Source organism: Diadema setosum, chromosome 8 (assembly GCF_964275005.1).
Source record: "Diadema setosum chromosome 8, eeDiaSeto1, whole genome shotgun sequence".
Classification (NCBI taxonomy): domain Eukaryota; kingdom Metazoa; phylum Echinodermata; class Echinoidea; order Diadematoida; family Diadematidae; genus Diadema; species Diadema setosum.
Genome location: NC_092692.1, coordinates 24973537 through 25000082, shown reverse-complemented (window position 1 = coordinate 25000082; position 26546 = coordinate 24973537). Strand labels below are relative to the sequence as shown.

Below are 26546 nucleotides of genomic sequence, written 5' to 3'. Positions count from 1 at the left end.
ATGAAATCACAGTGTATGGAAATGGACATTGGTAAGTTTAAATACTGGTTGTCATAAAAACTATGAGGTGAATTGAGGGTAATCTTTGTAAAATTGAGTCGTGTTTGGAAAATAGCGAAGCTAGCCTTTGTCTTCCCCTATTGTAGTCCCACCGGTAGACATGCGCGTGGGATCAATTATTTAACCGACGTCGCGACGTCGGATGGCTCTGTCTTCTAGGTCTAGCTGCTGCTGAGACCATTATCACACGGCATGTTGCACTATTGGTGTCTAGTCTAATTGTCTTGTAAAGATGATTAGCTCTAGACCCATTCTATAGCTACATATTGGCATTAGTTGCATGCCATTATATCAGAATAGGCAAAATCGTGAAATAAGCCCCACCGCAGTGCGCGTGCACCCGTGCGTTAGCAAGCAAGGTTAGGTTAGGGTTAGGGTTTAGGGTTAGGTAGGGTTGTATTTATGGTTAAATTGGCCATTAAATTAGTCAAGGGACATTAGGGAGTCCTTCCGAGAATAAAAAGTAGAAGACCAAAGAAAAAACGGGAGAAAGGGAGGACGAAAGATGCCATGCTCTGGAAATCGGCCCCACCGCCGTATGCATTCACGAGTATGCCTCAGAATACAGCAAATTAAATGACGAAAATGTGGTTTACCAAGTTTGAAAAAAAAAAAAAAATGTAACGCAGTTAGATCGATCTATAGAATCTATATAAGTTTATAACTATATAAAAGGGGCTAGCCCGGGATAGGGCTAGAGTTCTACTTATGCCAATCGAAAATAGAGAATTTTTTTTTTTTAATTCATCATTAAAAATGAGACGATATTTTTGAGAGTAGGCCTAGGCCTAGCTTATTTAGGTACTGTACAAGTGGGTATTTTCGCTATATTCTGTCACAGAATTGAATAGAAATTTATAGAAACATGGAATGCAAAAAAATATTCACTTTTTTCACGCTAGATCTAGTTTCTGGTTGAGCGAAATGCACAAAAATTGCAACACTGAGAAAATTTCCACATTTACAGTAGATCTACTTATGATATGGTCTTGTCTAGAGTCTAGTCTATAATTTATGGACACTAATATTTTTCGTTGTCCTGAACTCTGTCCTCAGTGGGTGAAAAACTTGAGCAAAAGTAGCATAATTTGTTATTCATGAAGTCCTAAGGTTAAGAAGTCAAGGTTAACCCGTTGAGGACGGTTTGATTTTGCTACAACACGCATTTCCCATAGACTCTCGCCCGAGTATACTCGGGACTCATCCTCAACGGGTTAAGACCAATTCTATAACACTTGGCACTGACAGCATAATGCAACAAAATCAGCAAGATTAGCATCAAAATTTCCCAGGAAGCATGGTTTCAGAACCACCTGAAGTACTATGCAGGTGTGTGAAAAGGGGGGAGGGGTAGTGAAGTCCCCTTGCCCCTACATTTTACTCATGATTAAATTAAAAAAAAAAAATAGGAAAAGATTGAAAAAGATCCTCATTGCCCCCCCCCCCTTTTTTTTTGTTGTTGTTCAGCCAGAGCCCTTATTGTTTGTTGGCATACACATTGACACAAAACTTTTCTATTGCACAGTGAGAGTGTTGTGTGAGAAATTGACTGATGTGAATATAGGATAACCATAAACGTCTGTTTCATAATGACTCAAAATTACTAACCATGATTTTGTAATTGCATGCAGCAATCAAGTTGAAAACCAATGTCATATTGAAAAAAGAAGAGAGAGAGAGAGAGAGGAAAAAATGCAAGTCTTGTTTGTAATGTTGCCCAATTACATACTGCAGTTCTGATCTGTTCATAATTTAGATACTTATGTTCCTGTCACACTCATCTGCTGGGGAATTATCTTTAGGCTGTGTTTTCTTGAGCTGTGCCTACAGGTGACAAATATAATCTATAGTTTTCTCTTGAATATAATGACCATTCATATGGGGAAAGCTATGCATGCATGCAAACATTATAAGCAATCTGTTCACAAAAAGTCGGATAAAGTCAGTAAACAATAGTTTCCTAATCCTACTTTTACATTTATGTGACCGTGCACCACAAAATGAACAAAAAGCCGCACACAGTGATTTTGTGTGAGGACTGAAAATAGGTGAAATGGGTCAACCTAACCAATCTTGAGTTTTTCGTATTTTCTTAAACAGCAAGTCTCTTTCTATATTATATTCATGCTTGGGATCATAAAACAATAAACAGGAACTTGTGTTTTCAGCAGTTTTTCTCGAGCACTTTTTGGTGGAGTAGTGTGATTAGTTGTTTCTCGTAGAACCCTATTCCCATTTCTCAAAAACCGAGTCCATACACTTCACTTTCAACTCCCATAACTTTGGGGAGAATGATGCTACTGCATTGAAAGTTTATATAAACCATGGACAGAATGTGCTAAGGACGCATGCTCAATTTTAGCTTGATAGTCCCGTCATTGTTGCTCCGGTGGTCAACATCATGTTTTTTGTTTAATTCATCCCTCAGCTGGTATAGCTTGGTACAGATTGAGCGCTTGAATACCCCGGTACACCCTGGTCAGCCTGTACTTCAGAGGCTGTTTTCTCAGTTCACACTTTCCAGAGTGTGTCCTTTCTTTCCAATATTTAGATAGGTTAGGATAGTCCATTTGAATTGAGATAAACATCATTTTAAAGCTTAGAGTCTGCTCTTTCAGAGTCTACTCTTAACTAAAAATCCATGTCTGGCAACTTTTTGTGTGTTTTGTGATGCCAGGGTCACATATGTGTGAAATCATCAAGAAATTGAAGCTTTCTAATAAATTATTTGCCTGAATTCTCCTATGACATAAAAAATGGAAAAAAAACCAAAACAAAACAGTGTCATATATATCCCTGTAAGAGCCAAACACATCCCATGGATAAAATTTGTCTTTCTTAAATGTCAACAGCTGGTAACCTCTTCCTATGCAGTATGTGCGGAGCTCAATTCCCGTCTGCCCTCCTACTCTCCCAGCACAGTACCACTCATCAGGGCTATGAATTTACACCATTCTGCATGGGCACTGTGCTGCATACTGGACAGAGCTTGCTTTCCCAGGTGCCTGTCCACCATCTTGTAGAGCATAATGTGGTAGATCGACACCCATTCAGCAAAAAACAGTCTGCCATTGAAGCAACATTTACGCAGCTTGAAACAGTGGCTCCTACAGCGAGACTAGGGTCCTCACCACTTCAGCGTCTATGCAGATATTCTCCAATGCAGGGCAATGATGATACCTTTGCATCCATGCAGAAAGACTCGTACTACAAGTTGAACCCATTCACTGTTAATCGAGAAACTTCATTGCAGCCCCAGTGCATAGGAACTAATCTCAACCATCCAATATCAGAAAGCAACCAGGGAGATTTAGGAGATGAAAAGCAAGAAGTCATCAACGTTGCAACATCTCAAGTGATGAGGAGAAACACTTGTGCATCATCTGGCACCATGAGGGGTGAAGAAAGCATCAATGATGTGGTACCTCAGAGCAATAACACAGTTTCCTGTATGACACAGTGTGACTGGCAGTCGGGCTGTGAGTGTGAGGAGCACAACTTAGCTGACACACACCAACAAGTACAAGGACTGATGGCTAATATAGTTACTGGTACACAAACATTCTCACATGGTACCCAGCTTACCAGTGATACCAAAGAAGTATCGCAACAGATCATACACAAAGGTCACAAACAGTCAGCACAACACATCTATGCTGGAACTACAATACCCAAAGCAATGAAACCAGCTCAGTCTGCAGCAAGTCTAGTTCCCTTGCCTCAACAGAGAGTTACAACAACACCAGCAATACCACTAAGTGCGCATCAAGGGGAAAGCACTCCACAAGTGTCCCATGTCACAGGACAGTGTGCTAAAGGTGCAAAGCAAGCAAGACAAGGATCTTTTGCATGTGAGAAATGTGGGAAGACATTTACACTTAAATCTAATCTTAGGCAACACGAGATATACTCTCATACAGATTCTAGACCATTTGCTTGTACCATGTGCAACAAAGCATTCAAGCTGAAGGGACATTTGAAAGATCATGAGCGAAGTGCTCACACAGAGAGCAGGCCTTTCACCTGTCAACACTGCAAAAAATCCTTCAAGCAGAAAAGTCATCTTACAGGTAAAAACTTATGTTGCATTTATGATATGCCTACTATCAAGCATTGAACAATGTTAAATAGTATGTCACTTGCAAGTAATTTCTTATAAGATGCTTTAATACAATAGCTTTTACTGCATTGTCAGTTTGCCACTGTCATAATACAGTATATTGTCCACTTGTTTAAATGGAGAATACTATGTACATTGTACATTTATAGATCTTTATCTCTTTCTCTTTGCGAAATCAGAATGTCCAACTTATTTCCACTCTTGCTATATGATATTCACTGGAATATTGGTACTGCAGTACTATTTCAATTAAAGGAAGAATTCATTTGAAAATATAAAGAGACCTATGTATATTTGGGGTTGCATTCTTAAATGACAGGTGAACCATTAACATATCAGACTTCTGGTAGTGCTTGAAAAATATTGTTGGTACTTTTAATGAGTAATGATATGCATTGTTTCAAGTGTCATCCTTTTATTTCCAGCATGATATACTTTACACCAATATCAGTACTATAATACAAATAATGATTTTGGTTTGGATAATGGTTTCTTTATCTGCAGGGTTGTCTTTCCAGTGATTTTTGTAAACTCAAACACAATTCATTTTCATTCATTTATTTATTTTTTCATTTCCAACAGAAACAAATATATTACAGAAGTTAGATACATAGATTTCATCATAATACAAAATAAAGGATAAGTTTACAAAATATTGTAAGTATTTGAAAATGTTGGAAATTGGGAGGAATGCTAAAAAGCAGTGCTTGTAGGGTGCATTCCCCCCACACACAATAAGACACATAAAAAACAAGAAAGAAAGAAATGGAGCACAAAAAATCTCCATTTTTTTAATGGCATGAAAACACAATAGTATGGTTGATATTGTGATGCCATGGGGTTTTGAACATAAAGACAGAATAGAGGATTACTTAGGATGTATCGTATCATACTAGCTTGTGCAGGTGTCAATGAGGATTTGAAGTTTTTTATCGGTATGTGTCAGGTAGAGTCATCACAAACTGTGTGTAACAATATTGTGAAGTAACTGTAAAGTGCATGATATACTCTCTTGCTCTGTTCTGAAAAAGGACACATGGCAATTCACCTAGGAGACAAGCCACATCGATGTGAAACCTGTGGGCGTCAATTCCGTCAAAAGCAGCACATGCAGCGGCATGCCCTCACCCATACCTCCCAGAGGCTCTTCCCCTGCCTTTCGTGTACATCTGCCTTCAACACTATGAGTGATCTCAAGCGCCATACTCGGATACATACTGGTGAGAAGCCATACCAGTGCCCTCTCTGTGGGCGGGGCTTTGCACGAAAACAGGCAGCAAAGACACACCTCCAAATCCACATGAAGCCTTTTACCTGTCAGAGATGTAGCAAGAGCTTTGTGGACATGCAGTCACTGGCTACACATGAGAAACAGCATGCCAAGGTGTTGTCACATGACTGCAGAGAGTGTGGGTCCTCGTTCCCTTCCCTTGTAGCACTGAAGGAGCACCTGCAGGCGCATGAAGGTAAGAACCTAAAGGCCCGGTCCCACTGCACTTACGGATGCCAATAGGATGCAAAACGTTTAAAAAATCTTGCCATCCGTTGGAAAACGCTACGCATCCGCTGTGTAGTCATCGCATACGTGTTTCATACGCTCTATCCATCGAGCATCCGTCCACTGTGATTTCATCCGCGCAAGAAGTTTTAAGCTGCTTAAAACTTTTAGAACGGATGAACTTTCCGCCGTGTACGATGTAAATCCGCGACATATGAGCAACAAACGTATGTCCGTTATCATCCCTTTAAATGTCCACTGTATCCTCTCTACATCCTCTGGGCATCCTCGCAGCTCACATCCGCTGCAGCTCAAAACGGAAAGAGGGAGGAAAGATATGGTACATGGAACGTCTATACATCGTTAATAGCACGGAAATAGAAAGGATGTAAGCGTATGCATTTGTATATAAAGTATTCAGAACGGACAAAGCGTTTGTTTCTGTTAGGCGTACGTGATGCATCCGCTTCATCCGCTCTGCATCCGCTCTTTTTGCTATGCGTCCGTTTCGCAATTATTTCCGGTAACCCCTTCGTAGCTGTCATCCACTTCCGTCCGCTTTCATCCGCCAGGCTTCCGATGAACATCCGTTTCACATCACCGTTACATACTACCCACGTCCGTTCTTTTTCCGTTCTGTTTTCGCCAATTTTGTCAATTTCTGGAGCGAATGAAAGCGGATGGAGCCATCTAGTCAAGGCGCTAATTCCTGTAAGAGGCTTAATTAAGGAGTTCGTTCAACCCACCCCGCAGAAAAGGTTTGACCAGACAAGGTGGTAGATGGGACCTCTATGAACATCCCCAGGTAGTATATGGTTCCAAATTGTGGTGTCAGTAGAATTTTACTGGCCACTTTTCATCATGATTTGTTGAAACAAACGTAAAAGAGTCTGCGCACGCCAAGACTATTACACTCACCACTAGCACTGCTACAGGCGCCAGTGCCAGTGCTGCGTGTAGTAGTCTTAGCGCGCATATACTTTTTCTTCGAAAAACAAGGGTTTTGCCTGCAAACTAACTTCTCAAGCCAAGCTGGGTTCAGTGTAGTGTAGTTTCTAGCCGTTTTTATTTCGTCTTTATTTCAAGAGTTCAAGCAAGCCGAGTAAGAGCGCATACCCGGTGATTGTGACAACCGAATCGCAATCACTGGGTGTGTGCTCTCACTCCACTTAGCGCAATATATACAGCGGGCTTCTGCATAATACACAAGCTGCAACTCAGAGAAATAAAGACGAAAAAACGGCTAGAAATTAAGACTAGGGTCGGTAAACGCTTGTCGCTATTTGGGGCACTGAAAACGACAAACTCACACAGTTTTTGCATTTATTTCATGAAGAATTCATCAAAACTGCATAAAACTATATATGTATATGTTGCTAGAGATGTCATCAATACAGTGGGATTCATTGTAAGTTATAATATTGTGCATGGTTACCATGGTAACCGGATGCCTAAAGGTGACTGGTAACCCCCAAAATGCCTCCTATTGCTGCAAACGTTTTTTTTTTTTTAAATCTTATAGCTGCAATGAAAAAAAAATCACAATTTTTTATTGATTTTAGTTTAAAAAGTTTTCCCTGTTGCCATGGCAACCAGTATTATCCAATCAGAATTTAGTTGTCAATAACTCGAAAACTAAAGCCCATAATTTCAAAAAGCTCAATAAGCATGTCCTTCCTTCTGCATAAAGTGTACGACATCAGGTATATGTGAAGAATATTTTGAAGCATTCTCAAGTTACAGCAAAATTTGTAAGCAAAGGCATAATAAACGGCCATTGAAAGAAAGATATCATTTTCGAATAGTAAATTGCATGAAAAAGTTGCATCCGTCGTACTTTCAACACAAATTTGACTTCAAAGCATAGGCAAATGTATATAGTTTTTAATAATGTATGGACACAAATTTCCCTTAAAAATAAGATGAATACAGAAAGCAAAGCCAATATTCTATAGTAGCTCTTTCGAGTATTTACAGAGCGATGGTTATTCAAAACAATCCCGGAAAAGAGCAGAGGAAAGCAATTGATTGTTTATGTTCTTAAAGGGAGTTTATTCAAGAATACCGATAAATTCCTTTCTAAAGAAGGAATATACACGTGCGCTGGATTATCCATCAAAGAATTAAGCGTACTTTTGTGTTCGTTAACTATTGTAAAAAAATATATATGTATATATATATATAGAATAAAATTAAATATCATGATATGTAAATTTTATTCAAAACGTGCAGTAATGAATTAATGCTAAGGAGAGAATGAGGGAAAAATCTTGGGCGTCTTTTCCCTTTTTATCCAGAATAATTTTACAGTGTAGAGCTGATCTACAATGAGTGATGTGCACGAAAGGCAAAAGAAACAAACCTGTCTAAATTCCAGATATTTTTGGAAGTTACCAATCACCTGTAGGCATCCGGTTACCATGGTAACCATGCACAATATTATACCTTACACTGTATCCCATTGTATTGCTGACATCTCTAGCAACATGCACATGTATACATGTAGTTTTAAGGCGTTTCGATGAATCCTTCGTGAAATAAATGCAAAAACTGTGATAATTTTGTCATTTTCAGTGCCCCAATAGACAAGCGTTACCGACCCTAGTCTTAATTTCTAGCTGTTTTTATTTCGCCTTTATTTCTCTGAGTTACAGCTTGTGTATTGTGCAGAGGCCCGCTGTATTGCGCTAAGCCGAGTGAGGGTGCATGCTCAATGATTGCCACAAAAAACGGTTTGGGCATCACAATCGCTGGGTATGCACTCTCACTTGGCTTGCTTCAACTCGGAGAAATAAAGACGAAATAAAAACGCCTGGAAACTACACTACACCGACCCCAGCTTAGCGTGAAAAGTTAGTTTGCAGGCAAAAACCGATGTTTGTCGCTGAAAGAGTCTTTGTACGCTAAGACTATAACACGCACCACTGGCATTGGCGCCTGTAGCAGTGCTAGTGGTACGTGTAGTAGTCTTAGTGTGCGCAGACGCTTCCTCAAAGAATATGGTCATGTCGCAACTAAAATGGCCTGTAAGATTTCATTGATACCACAATTTGATATCACATACTACCTAGGGGTGTTCCAGAGGGTCCAACCGACCACCCCATGCAGTCAAACCTTTTCTGCGGGGTGGGTTGAACAAAGTCATTTTTTCTGGGTCGCTGCGCCTGGACTAATCCCCGAAATTTTGCTCGTCCGCTGTGTCCTTTCTGCATACGTTTTGTGTCCATCGGCCAGTGGGACCAGGCCTTTTACTAGAGGCATGCCTCAGTGAGTGAGGCGTTAAATCATACACTTATTGTCTAGTGTGATGAGAGAAACAAACAATGCTATCTTAAATGTTTTTTTTTTCAGTCATGAGCCATATTTTCATCTGAAAATGTGGTTTTGTTTTCAAAATTGAATAACAAGGATTAACTCACAACATAAGAAATTGCAGTATTGCAAGGACCCGATAATGGCAGCTGGTATGGGGTTCTAGTAGCAAAGTTGTTGGCCAAGGACAAAAAATGTTGTCCGTGCAAATCAGTGGGAAAGCTGTGAATGATTGCAATACCTCCTCAACTATGTAACCTGTCTTTGCAAACAGTGATACTGTGCATACTTCTGCTCCCTTTAAAGAAGTTAATTAAAATGATTAAGAGCCATTTCACCTCATTCTTGCTAATGTTGATGCTTGCAAGTGTATGAATTGTTTTATCTTCACAGAAAGCAGTCAGATTATGACAAAACCAGAACATCTGCCTTACAGTAAAAACCTTTCAAATCAATCTGGCAAAGAGGTAAGTTCATGAGATCAATTGTAGTTTTTTAACCTCCTGTTCAGTCCTATGGATGACGAAAGCAAACTGTTGATGCATGGATTATATTCTTAGTCACTAAGTATGATCTAGTTTATGACGTATGCATTTCCTCATTTGCTCAAATGCTGAACAGGTACATATCATAAGTGATTCATTAGTACTACAGTTTGATAGTTGATGTACACTACTACATATTGCTTGCAAAGAATTTTGATTTCACTGCAAATGTATTGCTTAACTACAGGCAGTTTACAACATTATTTTTCCCTCATTGATTTTATTACAATTGAATTCACATATGAAGAGTTTGTTTGCAAAAAACGATAAGTCCATATTTGCCAAATGGAGATATTTGCGATTAAAGGTCAAGAAAAATAAAGAGAATAATAAGAAATTATTTGCTTCCTTTGACCATAACTTCAAAAATGTACCTTTGTATGTAGTGACCAATATATCATTTAAAAGGTATTATTTTGTACTTTATGACAGATACCATACTTCAAAATCTTCAAAAATGGACTTATCGGTTTTTGCAAACAAACTCTTCATATTATTGCAGCCTTTGGTTGGACAAAAACCATCTATTCAGTAGGTTAAGTAGTTATGATAGTGCAACATGCAATACGGAGCAGAATATGTTTTAAGGTAAATAGCTTTGATACCATAATCAATTTAGCCATTGATGTACCACAGACAAAAAAAAAAAGACAACCTTTTGTACATTTAGGAAAAATACATTGTACATTGCATTACAATTGTACTTAACCTCAGACAGAGAAGGAAAAAAAAGAAAAAGAGGGCTGTGGAAGAAGAAAGTAGAAATTAAGCCATGTGCTCATGTGCTGTGTAAATAAGAAAGAAAGGGAGTACTTGTTGATGTGATGCTGGTAGAATTGTGAGCAGCCAGTGAAGATGATATAGATTTAAGTGAGTCTCTTTAAAAACAAGTAGTAGTCTGCAAGAATGTGTGGAGGATGAACTTGCGATACTTGGGTGAGTACGAGACCCATGGGTCTCTTGTCTATTAATTATGTACACTATAATATCCAATTTTGGTTTTATTTTATTATGATTTGTATTTTCTAATAGAAAATTGAAGGAAGATTTTCTGCAGTGACACAAACAAGATGGAAGAAAGTGCAGTTTGAAAATCAAAAGAGTACCCGTAAGCCACACAACTCCAGGAGAGTAGAAACAAAGAGTAATGAAAAACTGTCATGCAGCATCTGCAAGAAGATGTTTGTGAAACATAGGCTTTTGCAACGGCATATGCATAAGTGTCATGGTCTAGAGCCACCCAAGAGCAAGAGACTTGAATGTGACCAGTGTCACAGATCCTTCAGGTGGACATCTCTCCTACAACAGCACATGATCAGGGCTCATAATGAGAAGTCTTATCAGTGCAAAGCATGTCACAAATTCTTCATGGAGCAGTACTCATTTACAAAGCACCAAGAACTATGCAGCAAAGGTGATGTCGGGTGTGACCAGTGCTGTAATGTCTTCCCAAGTAATCAAGCTCTACAGAGACACCAGATGACAGCTCATGGGCTTAGGTCATTCACATGCAATGTGTGCTCACAAACATTTGTTAGGAAGGCAGCACTGAAGCGCCATGAGCTGAAGCACACCAGTGAGCGCCCTTTTCCCTGCGTGGTATGCTCCAAAGCTTTCAAGGAGAGGCGCCAACTCCGCCAGCATGAGCTGATCCACCGTGATGAGCGCCCCTACCACTGCTCCCAGTGTGGACTCTCCTTCCTCCGCAAGTCCTACTTGATTCGACATGAAGCAACCCATAGTGGACTGAAGAGATTCCCCTGCCCTCATTGCCCTTCGGCATTCTTCATGAGGCATGACCTCAAGCGTCATCTAAGGATCCACTGCAATGAGAAACCCTTTTCCTGCAACATCTGCAAGAAGACTTTTAGGAGAAAATCAGCTGTAGCAATCCATGAGAGGCAGGTTCATGGCAAGCAGTTTGTATGTAGCTTCTGCCCCAGGAAATTTCACACCAGGAAGGAGCTAGATGCACATAGTCTGTCACATTGTGGTGTCTCTGGAAGACTACCAGCACTACTGACTGCCCGTAGCATTACAGGAGCTGTTTCAGGTACTGCAGATTAAGATATTTCCCTGTCACCCTATTGTCTACCCTTTTTGACAATAGAGTGGGTTATGCCTTATTTTATTTGTTTTGTTTATGTTTTGGATATAATGCATATAAAATGCATACTGTAAGTAGCATGATATACAAGGTGAACATGAATAGGGTCTATATCTAGAAAAGTGTCTCAGACAAAGCTAAAAAGCTAAAAAGCCAAAACAAAACAAAACAAAACAAAAACCAGTCACAGTGATTATGTCACTGAAATAAATTCATTGACATTGAAAAACTGGTATGAAGAGTTATACAGAAATGTTAACCAGTGGAGTATATAGATGTATGCAAGTTACAGATTTTCTGTTCTTTGCCTCCTTCAAAGATGATGCCACTGCTGCTGAAGAAAGAGGCCTCCCTGTTGCAGTTCCATGTGGATCATCAGAATGTATGTCAACTCGCTCAGTCATGGATCCAGATCCTGATGGAGATACCAGTGGTGGTGGTGAAGGAGATACAGGCATTGGTGGCAGAGCAGCTTCGGTTTCACATTCAGGGGAGAGTGGTAGCATTTCTCCTTCCATTATTATGGTACGTGCTATTTGAATGTTACACCATGCATGCTAGCAATAAAGTACAGGCACTCCCATTATAACAAACATGGTTATAACGAACTTCTGGTTACAATGAATAAAACTCCAGGTCGCAAAATTATTGGCTCTATGATTTTTGTTGTTTATTTGTTTGGTTATAACAAAATTTCGATGTATGTAACGAAAGAAAACTGCCGATCCTGAGGACTTTGTTATAATGGGAGTCCACTGTATTGTATTGGTACATTGGTTTAATTTGAACCTGTTGGAGACTAGCTCCGAGTATTCTTGGGCTGGGGTAAATGGGATATGCATGTTATGGGAAAGTCAGTCTGTCTTTAACAGGTTGATGTTGTCATATACGTGTAGATATTTACCTTTACACCCTGTCTTTCAATCAACAAGACATTGTAGTTAGATTTGCTTCTGCCAATGCTAACACATTCAATCTCAAGGGTTAGAGCATGCATAAACCCTGCATAAATGTGACCCTGCATCACAAAACAAACAAAAAGTCGCTAGGTATGGATTTTTAGTCAAGTGCAGATTCTTAAAGAGCAGACTCTAAGCTTTAACCCTTAAAAGACTGGGGGGGGGGGGGCTTTTTGGGCCCCCCCCCCCGACATTTTTCGTGATAAATCTGGAACGTAAACATCTCACGCCGCAACGTTCTATGACTTTTTTCTTTCGCAACTTTTGAGACCAAAGTCACGATGCCCGGGTACGTGGTTCTGAAGTTGTGCAATATTTTGTAAGTGCATGTCAGACCCGAAATTGCTCAAAAACGTGATTTCATGTACAAATCCAATGCAAATTCTGTTTCTGACTAAAATTCATAAATGTATCATTATTTTTACTTTTACTGATCAAAATCAATTTATTTCATGTTGTTTATGATTAAAATAGTGTCGCTGATGATTTTCATCGAAAAAACAATAAAAAACAAAAAGTCAAGTTCAAGTTCAATCATAGTTTATTTCCAATCAAAGAAAATCAAAACGTAATGCAAAGTATACATATCATAAAATGATATTGTCTACACTTTTACAAAAGGTTCATGTAATATACGAAATAAATTATATACATCAACATATGTACAATAATCAGAAGGAACGATGCGTATACATGTATACTTCGCGAGCTTTCAGAAAATAACTTCAATTTTGGAAAATAGCGATCCACAAAAAAGCTAAGCTTGTAGGACGTGGATCCCTAGATAATTGATGAGTAAGCAGTATATTATTCAAGTTTGTTTTATTATTTTCTTACAGCATTTATATTAAATATAGATTACTTAAGTCGTTTGTAAAAATATAGCTATACGCTGGCTTCGACAATAATAGGAAATAAGTATCAATGCTAATGCCCAGACGGTGTTCATTGAACTGGTGTACCGGGAAAATATAAGAAGGACGACACACTCGTACAGACATTCAGTTACCCACACACATATACCACGCGAGACAGTACCGAGAAGAGAGAAGACGGTGACTATACAAGTCTATGAGGAACAAAGACAGGAAGGAAGAGGAAAGAAGAATAAAGAGAGAAGAGAGGTCTGCATACAGAACACGCCAAGTGCTGCGACATCAGGACAGGTGAAACCTCAAGCATAAGTCGAAAACAATGAAATACATAAATTTTAAAAACAATAAAATACATAAGAAAAAAATTTGATACCGCTGTTTTTTTTTATGTACATTCAATAAGAATCCTACACAGAGTACCTAAACCAAAAATCAGCAGTTTTGGACCTTTAATTTTACATATTTACAGCCATTTTTTTAAATTCATGCATAAATTAGCATAATTAATTCATTAAAAATAAATTTGAATACTTGTGAAATAATTACCTATTCAGTTTTGTAGATTACCTTGTTGGTGACGTGCGTGCAAATTTTCCTTGCTATCACGCGGTCAACAGCCAAGATCTTAGGGGGGCCCAATGAACCCCCCCCAGTCCTACGAGGCATCAAAATAGCCCAATCTTTTTAGGGTTAAAATGATGTATAACACAATGCAAATGGACTCCCCTAACCTATCTAAATACTAGAAAGAAAAAGGCTCTGAAGTACAGGGTCTATTCAAGTGCTTAATCTCTACCAAGCCGTGCTAGCTGTGCAATGAAAGGGACAAAACACAGGAAGTAAACCACCTGAGCAACATTAATGAAGGGATTATCAGATTAAGCTGAAATTAGGCATGTTCTATTATCACATTTTGTCCAGGATTAATGCCAACTTTCAAGCAGTGGAGTTATTCTTTCAAAAGTTATTGGACTTGAAATTGAAGAGTGTGTAAAGTATTTCAAGAAATGAAAAGGGGACTCTAAGACATACCTGTGTATTCTATTCTCCCCCCAAAAATGGGTTGTAGAAAAACTGCTGAAAACACACTTTCCCTTTCATGTTATGATCCCATACTTAATAATAATGTAAAGAAGGAAAGCTCTTTCAGAAAATAGGAAAAACTCACGATTGACTTGGTTGACCCATTTCACCCTTTTTTTTTAGTCCTCGCGTAAAATCAAAGGGTGCGACTTTTTGTTCATTTTGTGATGCACAGTCACCAATGGAAGTCACATTAGGTGAGCTTTGGCCAAAGTAGTGTTACACTTAGAGATCTAAATATTGATTTTTTTTTTTTAAGAAAAAAAAAATGTCTTATACAGCACTTGGGCTGACAATTACTTTAATTTTGAAACAGAGAACAATCCTGATTTTACCCCATGCTTATTTGTATCCATAACACAAATCAGATGAGTGAAAGGTACAGAGTCCAATATCAACTAGACTTGGAATTTGTCAAGACTGACAAATTAGGTGATCCGATTTTTTTTAATCAATGATTCGAGTCCTGATCGCAATAGGCATGACCATATAGGTTTCATCTGTGTTTAGAGACATTGGCCGTGTGATATTTGGATTCTCATTTAGAAAAGAGAGTCAGGTCTGCCATCTTTGGTACCAAATTCGGTATACACTATAACGAAGATACAGAATGAAGTATATTTGACCATTGACCCAACTTTGCACAGCCAAGATGGCATCTGAGCAAAAAGTGGTTATTTTGTGAAATGGTTCTTGTAACAAGGTCTTTGCGTGTGCAAAATATGGGAAAGATAGGACATGTATTCACCAAGATACAGGTTGAAACATTATGACCTTTGACCCTAATTTACATACCCAAGATGGTGTCTGATCAAGTAGTTGTTATTTTATGAAATAATGTACGTGACATAAACTAAACATGTGCAAAATATTGGGCTGATAGAGCTTGTTTTTCTTGAGTTATTGCAAAGAAAGTTGCAGAAAGAAAGGAATATGAAAATACATGGAAGATAAGCTTTAATTTCAACCAAGTTTTTGGGCATGATGCCGACTCCGTATGAAAAAACGAAGGGCACAGTAACGATAGCCCAAAGTCTCAGCTACAACATACTAAAATATGGGAGAAATTCACCGAAGCATAAGTGAGCTAGTGCTCGATAAAGATAGTCATGTCAGTTTTCATTTCCAGAAAAACTGCACTCTCATAGAGATAACACGTAAACTGGTCAAATTTAACAATGTTACTTTTAATCCCTTTTTACGAGGTGATGCCGTCATCCAATCAAATTGTTGTTATTATATATCTGAAAGACCATTGAATAAGCTACAACATATTGAAATTTGGACGAAAATCAACTAAAGAATAAGTGAGATATGTTTGAATGAACTTGAAATTTGATGACGTCATTTTGAAAATTTACTTTTTTTACTTTATTAAGAAATTTGATATATTCTTATCATTTTTCCAGCATTGCCAACCCATGAAATGACATGTAAAACTCATCAGCTTTCAGAATATGTAAAGAAAATGGGGGGTCACCGTCCATCCTGACGAGTAAAATCGGATTTAAAATTGGCAGTTTTTTGGCATTGTTGCACTGTATATCGCCATTGACGCGCGCGCGGAATTTCAACTTTGACGGGCCCGTGTGACGTCATATTGAGTTGGATTGGCTTAAAACTTGGTAGAAATATTCCTTGACATTTCAGACATCCGATCCGTGTGAAAAAAAGGGAAATTTCTATTGCATATGAGCTGTGCGTGCGTATATGTGCGCGCGCGTACGCGTCCGTCCAATTTTTTCAATTTTTCAAAAAATGCTCCAAATGGTCTGAAACGTGTGCAAGAAAAATTTGAGCTCGATTTGAGCATACAAATATTTCAACGCGCGCGTACGCGCACGTTTTAAGAGAAAATATGAATTTTGAGAATATGAGTAGAATGCGCATAACTTGAAATATATGTGACGTAAATTTCATTGAAAAATTCTATTCCATTATTGAGATATGAATGTGAATGTGTTTTCATATGATGACGTCATAGTGACGTCACGGTCGACTAATCACTATGATTTTATTAGATCTGTCGTCCTTGGGACATGATACATGTACGGTATAAGTTTGACATTGATAGGAAGAGGACTTTCTGAGCTAACGTCTACACAACATTTGAGGAGAAAGAACTTTTTGTGACAACGGGAAGTTTAACACTAGACTCGGAATTTGTCAACACTGACAAATTAGGTGATCCGATCTTTTCTGAAATCAGTGATTTGAGTCCTGATCCAAATATTCAGGACCATACAGGTTTCATTTGTGTTGACGGGACATTGGCCGTGTGATGTTTGGATTCTCATTTAGAAAAGGGAGTGAGACCTGCCATCTTTGGTACCGAATTCCGTATACACTAACGGATATACAGAATGAAGTATATTTGACCTTTGACCTCACTTTGCACACCCAAGATGGCGTCTAAGCAAAAAGTGATTATTTTATGAAATGATTCTTGTAACATGGTTTTTGCGTGTGCAAAATATGGGAAAGATAGGACATGTATTCACCAAGATACAGGATGAAACATTTATGACCTTTGACCCTAATTTACATACCCAAGATGGTGTCCGATCAAGTAGTTGTTATTTTATGAAATAATGTACGTGACATGTACTAAACATGTGCAAAATATGGGTTTGGTAGCCATTGTTGTTGTTCATCTATTGCACAAAAAGTAGTAGAAAGAAAGAAAAATAAAGAAAAAATTTTTTTATTTTATAGAAATTTGAAGGAGAAGCATAAATCAGAAAAAGATAAAGTAAGGAAAGGGAGATAAAGATTAACTAAAGAAAAAGAAGAAAAAAAGTGTTTAAAAAATTTAAAAAAATATTGGCAGGGGGTGGGCCTCGAACCAGGGACCTTAGGATTACGAGTCGGATGCGCTACGCAATGACCTATTTCATTCTCCATAGGCCCTGTGTATTAAGCAAAATGACGCTGCATCGAAGCATCGTGCCACTTTCAACCAAGTTTTTCGACGTGATGCCGACGTCATATGAAAAAATGGAGGGCACAAACACGATAGCCCAAAGTCTCAGCTACAACATACTAAAATCTGGGAGAAATTCACCGAAGCATAAGTGAGCTAGTGCTCGAAAAAGAGAGTCATGTCAATTTTCACTGCCAGAAAAACTGCTCTCCCATAGAGATAACACGTAAACTGGTCAAATTTGACAATATTACATTCAATCCATTTTTACGAGGTGATGCCGTCATCCAATCAAAATGTTGTTATTATATTAATGAAAGATCATTTAAAACGCTACAACATACTGAAATCTGGGTGTAAATTGGCAAAGGATAAGTGAGATACGCTCAAGTGAACTTGAAATTTGATGACGTCATTTTGAAAATTTACTTTTTTTATTTTATTAAGAAATTTGATATCTTTTAATCATTTTGCCAGCATCGCCAACCCATGAAATAACATGTCCAACTCATCAGCTTTCAGAATATGTAAAGAAAATGGGGGGTTACCGTCCATCCTGACGAGTAAAATCGGATTTAAAATTAGCGTTTTTTTGGCATCGTTGCAGTGTATATCGCCATTGACGCGCGCGCGGAATTTTAACTTTGACGGGCCCGTATGACGTCATATTGAGTTGGATTGACTTGAAACTTGGTAGAAATATTCCTTGACATTTTAGGCATCCGATAAGTGTAAAAGAACGGGAAATTTCCGTTGCATATGAGCTGTGTGCGCGAATATGTGCGCGCGCGTACGCGTCCGTCCAATTTTTTCAATTTTTCAAAAAATGCTCCAAATGGTCTGAAACGTGTGCAAAAAAAATTTGAGCTCGATTTGAGCATACAAATATTTCAACGCGCGCGTACGCGCACGTTTTAAGAGAAAATATGAATTTTGAGAATATGAGTAAAATGCGCATAATTTGAAATGTATGTGACGTAAATTTCATTGAAGAATTCTATTCTATTAATGAGATATGATTGAAAATGTGTTTTCATATAATGACGTCATAGTGACGTCACGGTCGACTGATCACTATGATTTTACTTGATCTGTCGTCTTTGGGACATCATACATATATGGTATAAGTTTGACATTGAAAGGTAATGCACTTTCTGAGCTAACCGCTGCACAAATTTTGCCCAGAAATAAAGAAGAATAAAAATATGAAGAACAAAGAATCAGTACAGATACAGAAGGTGATCCGAGAGGATACTCGGATCACCTAAGAATCCGTACAGATACAATAGGTGATCCGAGAGGATACTCGGATCACCTAATGAAGCTAAGCTTTGATTACTTAAGCCGAGTTTTTCGACGTGCTTTTGACGTCGTATGAAAAAACGGAGGACACATTACGATAGCGCAAAGTCTCAGCTACAACATATTAAAATCTGGGAGAAATTCATCCAAGGGTGAGTGGGCTAGTGCTCGATAAAGACAATCATGTCAATTTCCACATCTAGAAAAATTCCCTCCCATAGAGATAACACGTCATAATGACGATAAAGAAAGAAGTACATATGACCTTTGACCCTACTTTGCAAAGACAAGATGTCATCTGAGCAAAAAGTGGTTATTTTGTGATATGATCCTTGTCACATGGTCTTTACGTGTGCAAAATATGGGAAAGATAGGAGATGTATTCACCAAGATACAGGATGAAACATGTATGACCTTTGACCCTACTTTACATAACCAAGATGGCATCTGATCAAGTAGTTGTTATTTTATGAAATAATGAACGTGACATGAACTAAGCATGTACAAAATATGGTGTTGATAGGGTATGTTTTTCTTGAGTTATTGCAAAGAAAGTTGCAGAAAGAAAGAAATATTTCAATACAACGAATACAAGCTTTAATTTCAACCACGTTTATTGACGTGATCCCGACATCGTATGAAAAAACAAAATGCACATTGACGATAGCCCAAAGTCTCAGCTACAACATATTAAAATCTGGGAGAAATTCACCGAAGCATAAGTGAGCTAGTGCTCGAAAAAGACAGTCATGTCAATTTTCATTTCCAGAAAAACTGCACTCCCATAGAGATAACACGTAAACTGGTCAAATTCGACAAGGTTACTTTCAATTCATTTTTATGAGGTCATGCTGTCATTCAATCAAAATTGTGTTATTACATAACTGATAGAGTATTAAATAAGCTACAGCATACTGAAATCTGGGTGAAAATTGACTAAGGATAAGTGAGATACGCTCGAGTAAACTTGAAATTTGATGACGTCATTTTGAAAATTTACTTTTTTAACTTTATTAAGAAATTTGATATATTTTAATCATTTTTCCAGCATTGCCAACCCATGAAATGACATGTACAACTCATCAGCTTTCAGAATATGTAAAGAAAATTGGGGGTCACCGTCCATCCTGACGAGTAAAATCGGATTTAAAATTGGCGGTTTTTTGGCATTGTTGTACTGTATATCGCCATTGACGCGCGCGCGGAATTTCAACTTTGACGGGCCCGTATGACGTCATTTTGAGTCGGATTGACTTGAAACTTGGTAGAAATATTCCTTGACATTTCAGACATCCGATCAAAGTGAAAAAACGTGAAATTGTTATTGCATATGAGCTGTGCGTGCGTATATGCGCGCGCGCGTACGCGTCCGTCCGATTTTTTCAATTTTTCAAAAAATGCTCTAAATGGTCTGAAACGTGTGCAAAAAATTTTTGAGCTCGATTGGAGCATACAAATATTTCAACGCGCGCGTACGCGCACGTTTTAAGGGTATGGATGAATTTTGAAAACATGAGTAGATTAAACTTAATTTGAACTATATGTGACGTAAATTTCATTGAAAAATTCCATTCCATTAATGAGATATGAATGAGAATGTGTTTTCATATAATGACGTCATAGTGACGTCACGGTCGACTGATCACTATGATTTTATTAGATCTGTCGTCTTTGGGACATGATACATATATGGTATAAGTTTGACATTGATAGGCATTGCACTTTCTGAGCTAACCTCTGCACAACTTTTGTCCAGAAATAAAGAAAGAAAGAAAGAAAGAAAGAAAGAATCCGTACAGATACAATAGGTGATCCGAGAGGATACTCGGATCACCTAATAACATCAAAGTAGTAATCCAATTTCTTTCATTTGAAAAATACAAGTGTTTTACCATGTGAGTCAAACTACTGCAGTGCACTCCCATTATAACGAAAACGGTTATGATGAAATTTCTTTACAATGAAGTACCTAGATAAACATTCAGGTACCAAAATTATCATCATTAAAGTCTATGGCACAGAATTCGCTTACAACCAGCACAGTTATAACAAAGTTCTTATAACAAAGCCATTTTTAAATACCATTGATGAATTTAAAAAAGTGCTCTATTATAAAACAATGCAAATGGTGTAGTAGAACAAACATTTAGAGATCGTCTCTGGATGGCTGAATGCTTTAGACTTCAAAAGGTTGAAACAGAAATCATCCATTTTGAACTCTGATTGGTTCATAATGAAGTGAAACAAGGAGCGACAAAAAAATACATGTGTAATCCTAGGGTGATGTTCGTTATTCTGATGGTTCATTGATCTGGAATTGAAATAAGGTTTGTTTTCCAAAGGTTTGTTATTCCGAAACACACAAATTGCATTTAAGATGTTCTGCAATCCAAAAATGAAATAGGGTTCCATATTACAAATGTTTGTGGCATTATTCTGACAGGCTTGTTACTCTGAAGGTTCGTCAATCAGATATTGAAATAAGGTTTTATAGTCTGAAAATGAAATATCATTTTTTAATCTCAAAGTGGAAAAAAAGAGAGAAAAAAGGTGAGGACCAAAAACCCTTTGCAATTACAAACCTTAGTTAGTTTTTGGATTTACAAACCTCTAGAATAATAACCTCATTTCATTTCCAGAATTACGAACCTTCAGAATAACAAAACTTTATTTCATTTTAAGAAATATGAAGCTTTGGAATAACAAACATTTTTTTTCATTGGCAGATTAGCGAACCTGCGGAATAATGGTCCTTCATATTTGGATCAACAGTCCTCCAGAATAACAGAACATATTTCATTTTCGAAATTACAAACTCGGTATATGAATCTTGGGAATAGCAAACCTGCAAAAATGAGCAATTGGAATCATAAACCTTCAGAATAACGAACCTTTGGAATAACAAACTGTAACTGAATCTTATGCCATCACTTTTCATACATGCATTTCCGAACAAAGCGTTTAAAGTACAAACAAGTTTTTTAATTACTTGTATGCTCTCTGTCAAATGAAAGAAATAAATTACATTCATTTCTGGTCGGTTTCCTTCTGTTTGCGTTTGTTACATACTCAAAGAGCTGCATCACTTCAGTGATCCCTCGCATTTATCCCCAAGTTGAATTATCCTTCGGGTTTATGCCAGGTTTAAGTGTGTGCGTGTGTGTTACACACAAACACTGCTATAGCTTCTGACCATCTGAGCATTGAGAATTTAGGGTTCCTGGAACAAACACTGAACTAGGGCTTTCTATAGCTCAGTCGTTAGAGCACCGGGCTAGCATCCTGAGGTCTCAGTTTTGAATCCTGATGGAATCCCATTTTCTTTGCTCATTTTTCCACTAATAAATGAAAAAAGAATTAACAAAATTTTAATGAAATTGATGAGATAGCACCGCATTTAACATTGCGTCTTAGGGTATGATGAGTAGGCCCTAATCAATTTGTACAGTCACTGTTGTATATCATTCTTCTGTGTTGTTGGGTTCTAACAAAAGTTAAATGTAACAAAAGAAAACTTCCGGTCCAGAGGATTTCGTCATAATGGGAGAGCACTGTGTTTTTTTTTTCTGACATTTGAAAAATGTAGAGCAGAATGTATTGTATTATTATCAATGTAAATCATTATTTATTTACTCAAACATCTCCACTTTATGTAATGAGAAATTATTACAGATGCGTTAGATTCCATTTCATATCATTCATTATCATCACTTTGTGTTGTGAAAGTAGTTGTACTGAGGGCATTTCATAAAGTGTTTTGTGACATATTTTTCCTGACAAACTGTTATAAACTATGAAAATCCTTGCATCTCATTGGCTGAGAGCAAGTTTGTCAGAAAAAAAAAAAAATCCAACCAAAATGCTTCATGACATGCTTTGTGGTTTAAATTGCCTGCCTGGCAATTTTCATTTTCTTTCTTCTACTACACTCGATGTACACAGGATGATGATGTTGCAGGCATTTATTCCAAGATTCACACTCAAACTTCCGACAGATGGAAGATGGAAGAAAACAGAAAAACAGGTAAAAGACTTGTGAAAAGCAGTGCTATCATTTTATTTTTCATAACTCGTGGTATATGTTCTTCACACCAAAACTATGAGCAAGACTAGAAAAGCACTTTGAGAGCGCAGACCTCTGCCAAGCAGCTACTTTCCAATGATGATCTCTCAAAGAGATTTTTCTCCTCTCCATCACTGGGGAAAAGCTCTTTGGGCTCTTCCATAGAGATCAGTGATTTCCACCCATAGGTATACATTCTAAAAATTCGCCCGATTTCCCAATATAGAAGCCTTTGTTACGTCATAAACCCTCAGCTGCGCGGCGCGCCTTGCCCTAGCAGAAACTAGCTTGAACTCCCAAGTTCATTTACCCTACCTGTCAAAATATCAAAAGTCCTTCATGAATTCCAAAAAAAATTCTCGGATCACTACCAAAATTTAATCATTTGTTACTTGTGTCATTCTCAACCTTTCCTGTAAGTTTCATCCAAATCTGTTATTACTTTTTGAGTTATTTTGCACACAGACAAACAAACAAACGGTAATGAAAACATAACCTCCTCCCTTGGCGGAGGTAATAACACTGATTTTCAATGAAGTTTAAAATCTAAAGTTATTGAATATGAAATGCTGAAGCTGCAACAGGCAACAATGAAACACTTCCCCATCCAAAAGAGCGTGAATGATTAGCACAAGTTAATGTTACACTCTTCATCAGTGTCTAGGGTGTGACAGGAGATGTCAAGAGGGATAAAATTCATTTCTAAATCGTAAGTATACATCTGATCAGTCTCGTCAGGAAGAGGAGGTGACAACATCTGATTCAGAAACAGAATTGTTAATCCTCATAACACTGTTTGCCACCCCCTGGCTGCTGAAGTAGAATGATTGCCAACCAGTGTGAATGATATTAATTTGATAAAATGCATATAAAATCACAAATCCCCACAGAAGGCATATTTTGCAAAGCTAAATTCTGCATTTTATCAACGAAATTTGAAAATAGATAGCATTCAGTTTTTGCAGTTAACAATAACCAAGACATTAGAAATGCAGTTATGTGCTTACAAGTTCATATTTCAAAAACCCTTTAAAAAGTTGGACATTATTTATATTTGAATCAATAAATTTTACTGTCTGGCTGTGTCAACATTTGACATGTATTGGACAGTCCTTTGACAATCAAATAAAGTAATACTTACACAGACTTCAACCATTTCTGTGATAGTAGAATTATCCATTGCTTCTTCTGTCTCTCATTATCCCCCACTCATAGAAGGAGATGTGGCCAAGGAAACTCCAATAGATGTGACTTTCTACCTGTGCAGCCACTGTGGGCATTTGTTTCCCAGCGCCCTAATGCTAGCTAAACATACCAAGGCACTCCATCAGCCATCTCTCCACATTGATTATGTTGCTGATAGGAACAGAGGGAAGTATGACGAGCACTGTGCAAAAGGTGGGGTTAATTTAGAGACGGAGGCAGGGGAAAGTGTCATTCCAGGGAATAGAGATGGAGAGCCAGTTCATACAATGATGTGTGTGAAATGTGGAGAAGAGTACACTGGAAATTCTGATGCACACCTATGTGTCGATAGCATTGTTTTGCCAAGAGGTAAAATGGAAGAGAGTGATGAAGAAAGTGAATCAAAAGATACAAAGAATCACCTTGTGTGGGATTCTTCAAACATTGCAGAATTTGATGAGACCCTGTACTATTGCTTGTACTGCAAGAAAGGTTTCAAGAGAATGGGTAACCTGAATGTACACAAGAGATTGCATACTGGTGAGAAGCCTTTTGTCTGCAGGACTTGTAATAAAGCATTTTCCATCAAAAGTAACTTGAAGCAACATGAGTTAAGCGCTCACACAGATGCTCGCCCCTATGTGTGCCCGACCTGCCCAGCAAGGTTTAAACAACGCAGTCACCTTAAATCCCATCAAGAGATACACTCTGACATCAAGAAGTATGAATGCAAGATATGCGGGCAGAAGTTTAGGCAGAGTTCACACTTACAGCGGCATCAATTGATCCATGCTGGAATTAAGCTCTTCAAGTGTGAACAGTGCCAGTCAGCATTCAACCTTTTGAGTGACTTGCAGCGTCATGCTCGTATACACACAGGAGAAAAGCCATTCTCATGTTCATATTGCAACAAGGCCTTTAGGCGAAAGTTTCAGTTGAAGGTGCATGAGCGCCACCATACCAACAGTGCCTCAGGGAAGTGTAAACGCTACAGCAAGACTTTAGAGACCAATCTTTCCCAGCACATCAATAATTGCCACACCCAGGGAGTTTGTAGGCAGACTCGCAGTAAGAATGATGCCCTCAAAGAACATACAAATGTTCACACTGCTCCAAGTATTAACAGTAGTCACCACCACACTATATTACCAGAATACAAGAGGGCTCTGAGAAAACATAGGAGCAGACAGACAAGTTTGAAAGATCCAAGTCACAGCAAAGCCCTTCGAAGTGCAAAGAAACAGACTTGTAGGAAGGGTGATAACAAGGTTATTAAAGCAGCTAAATAGGGTATCATTTTTAATGCACTATTTGTTGTCTTAGTTTGAAAAGAAAAATTGATTGTGCCATCTTATATAGATGAAGAAAATGTATTATGAAGAGATCGTTCCCATTAGGACTGATTGGATTGATAATGGGCTGAATGACATTGTAGATATCAGTCTGTCTCTCCCTCTTCCTGTCCATTTTTTCTTAGTTGTGCAATAATACCAAATGACCAAGAAAGGTTTTATTGTTACTGGGTTTAATATCAGGTGGTATACTTTCCAGTTATCTAATACCACTGCAGCTAAACTAAATTGGTCTACCATCAATTTTGTATAGTGCCCGTTTTGTCTAATCCTCACTTGGTCTGATGCACATTTTGGCTATTTGTCCTTTTGTCTAATGACTGGATGATCTAATTGCCATTTCATCTACCTGTGTTTTATTTCCCCCCATTCCATCTACTGTAAAAGTGGAAATTTTCGCGGTGTTGAAATTTTCGCGCATTTCGCGCAACCAGAAACTAGCGCGAAAATAAAAACACACGAATATTTTTGCTTGCCATACGTTCCTGTGCGTGATGTCTTGATTCCGCGGAATTAAAAACACGCGAAACTCTTCTGTCCCGGCCTAGCGCGAAAAATTAGTCCCGCGAAAATATCCACTTTTACAGTATTACAATTTGGTCAATCGTCAATTTGTCCAAATTCTATTTAGTTTATTTTTCATGTGGTCTATGCAGACCTCCCAACCATTCTGAATTTGGAGGAAAGAATCTTATTTTTTTACCATTCCCAACTCTTGTTTCAATAGGAGTTTCCTATTTTTCTTGTTAATTTTACTACACACTTGTATGAAGACTGCTCTTTCTTTCCTACTTGTAAGCCAACTCATCCCTATTTTCAGTCAGTAAAGTTGGAGGTCTGGTACTCCATAGACATTATTGTTCATGGCTTGTTGGCTTGTTGTCTAATTCTTACATGGTCTGCTCCCCGATCGGTTTACACATGTATTTCACTCAGCCTAATAGACAATAGATCTATTCTCATTTTGTCCTATTATGTCAATTAGTAAAATTGCCAGTTGGCCCACATGCCTATTTGTCTAATAAACATTTAGTCTAATTTGCAATAGGGCTACTCTCATTTTGTCTACAAGATGCAAATACATAGTTTATATCACAGACTTGCTTTTGTGGTATACAATTTTTTATCTGCCAAATAAATTCTAATTTCATCAATAAGTCTG

The 26546-nt window shown here is 37.9% G+C and overlaps 1 protein-coding gene across 1 annotated transcript; it reads left to right on the top strand.

Annotated features, from left to right (window-relative positions):
• Positions 1-25321, top strand: LOC140232310 (uncharacterized). The gene is made up of 8 exons (XM_072312440.1): positions 1-31; positions 2913-4130; positions 5212-5646; positions 9384-9457; positions 10568-11588; positions 11962-12167; positions 22727-22808; positions 24063-25321. The coding sequence occupies exons 1-8, from the start codon at positions 1-3 to the stop codon at positions 25319-25321; spliced, it is 4326 nt and encodes a 1441-aa protein (XP_072168541.1).
• Positions 25322-26546: the final 1225 nt, after the last annotated feature.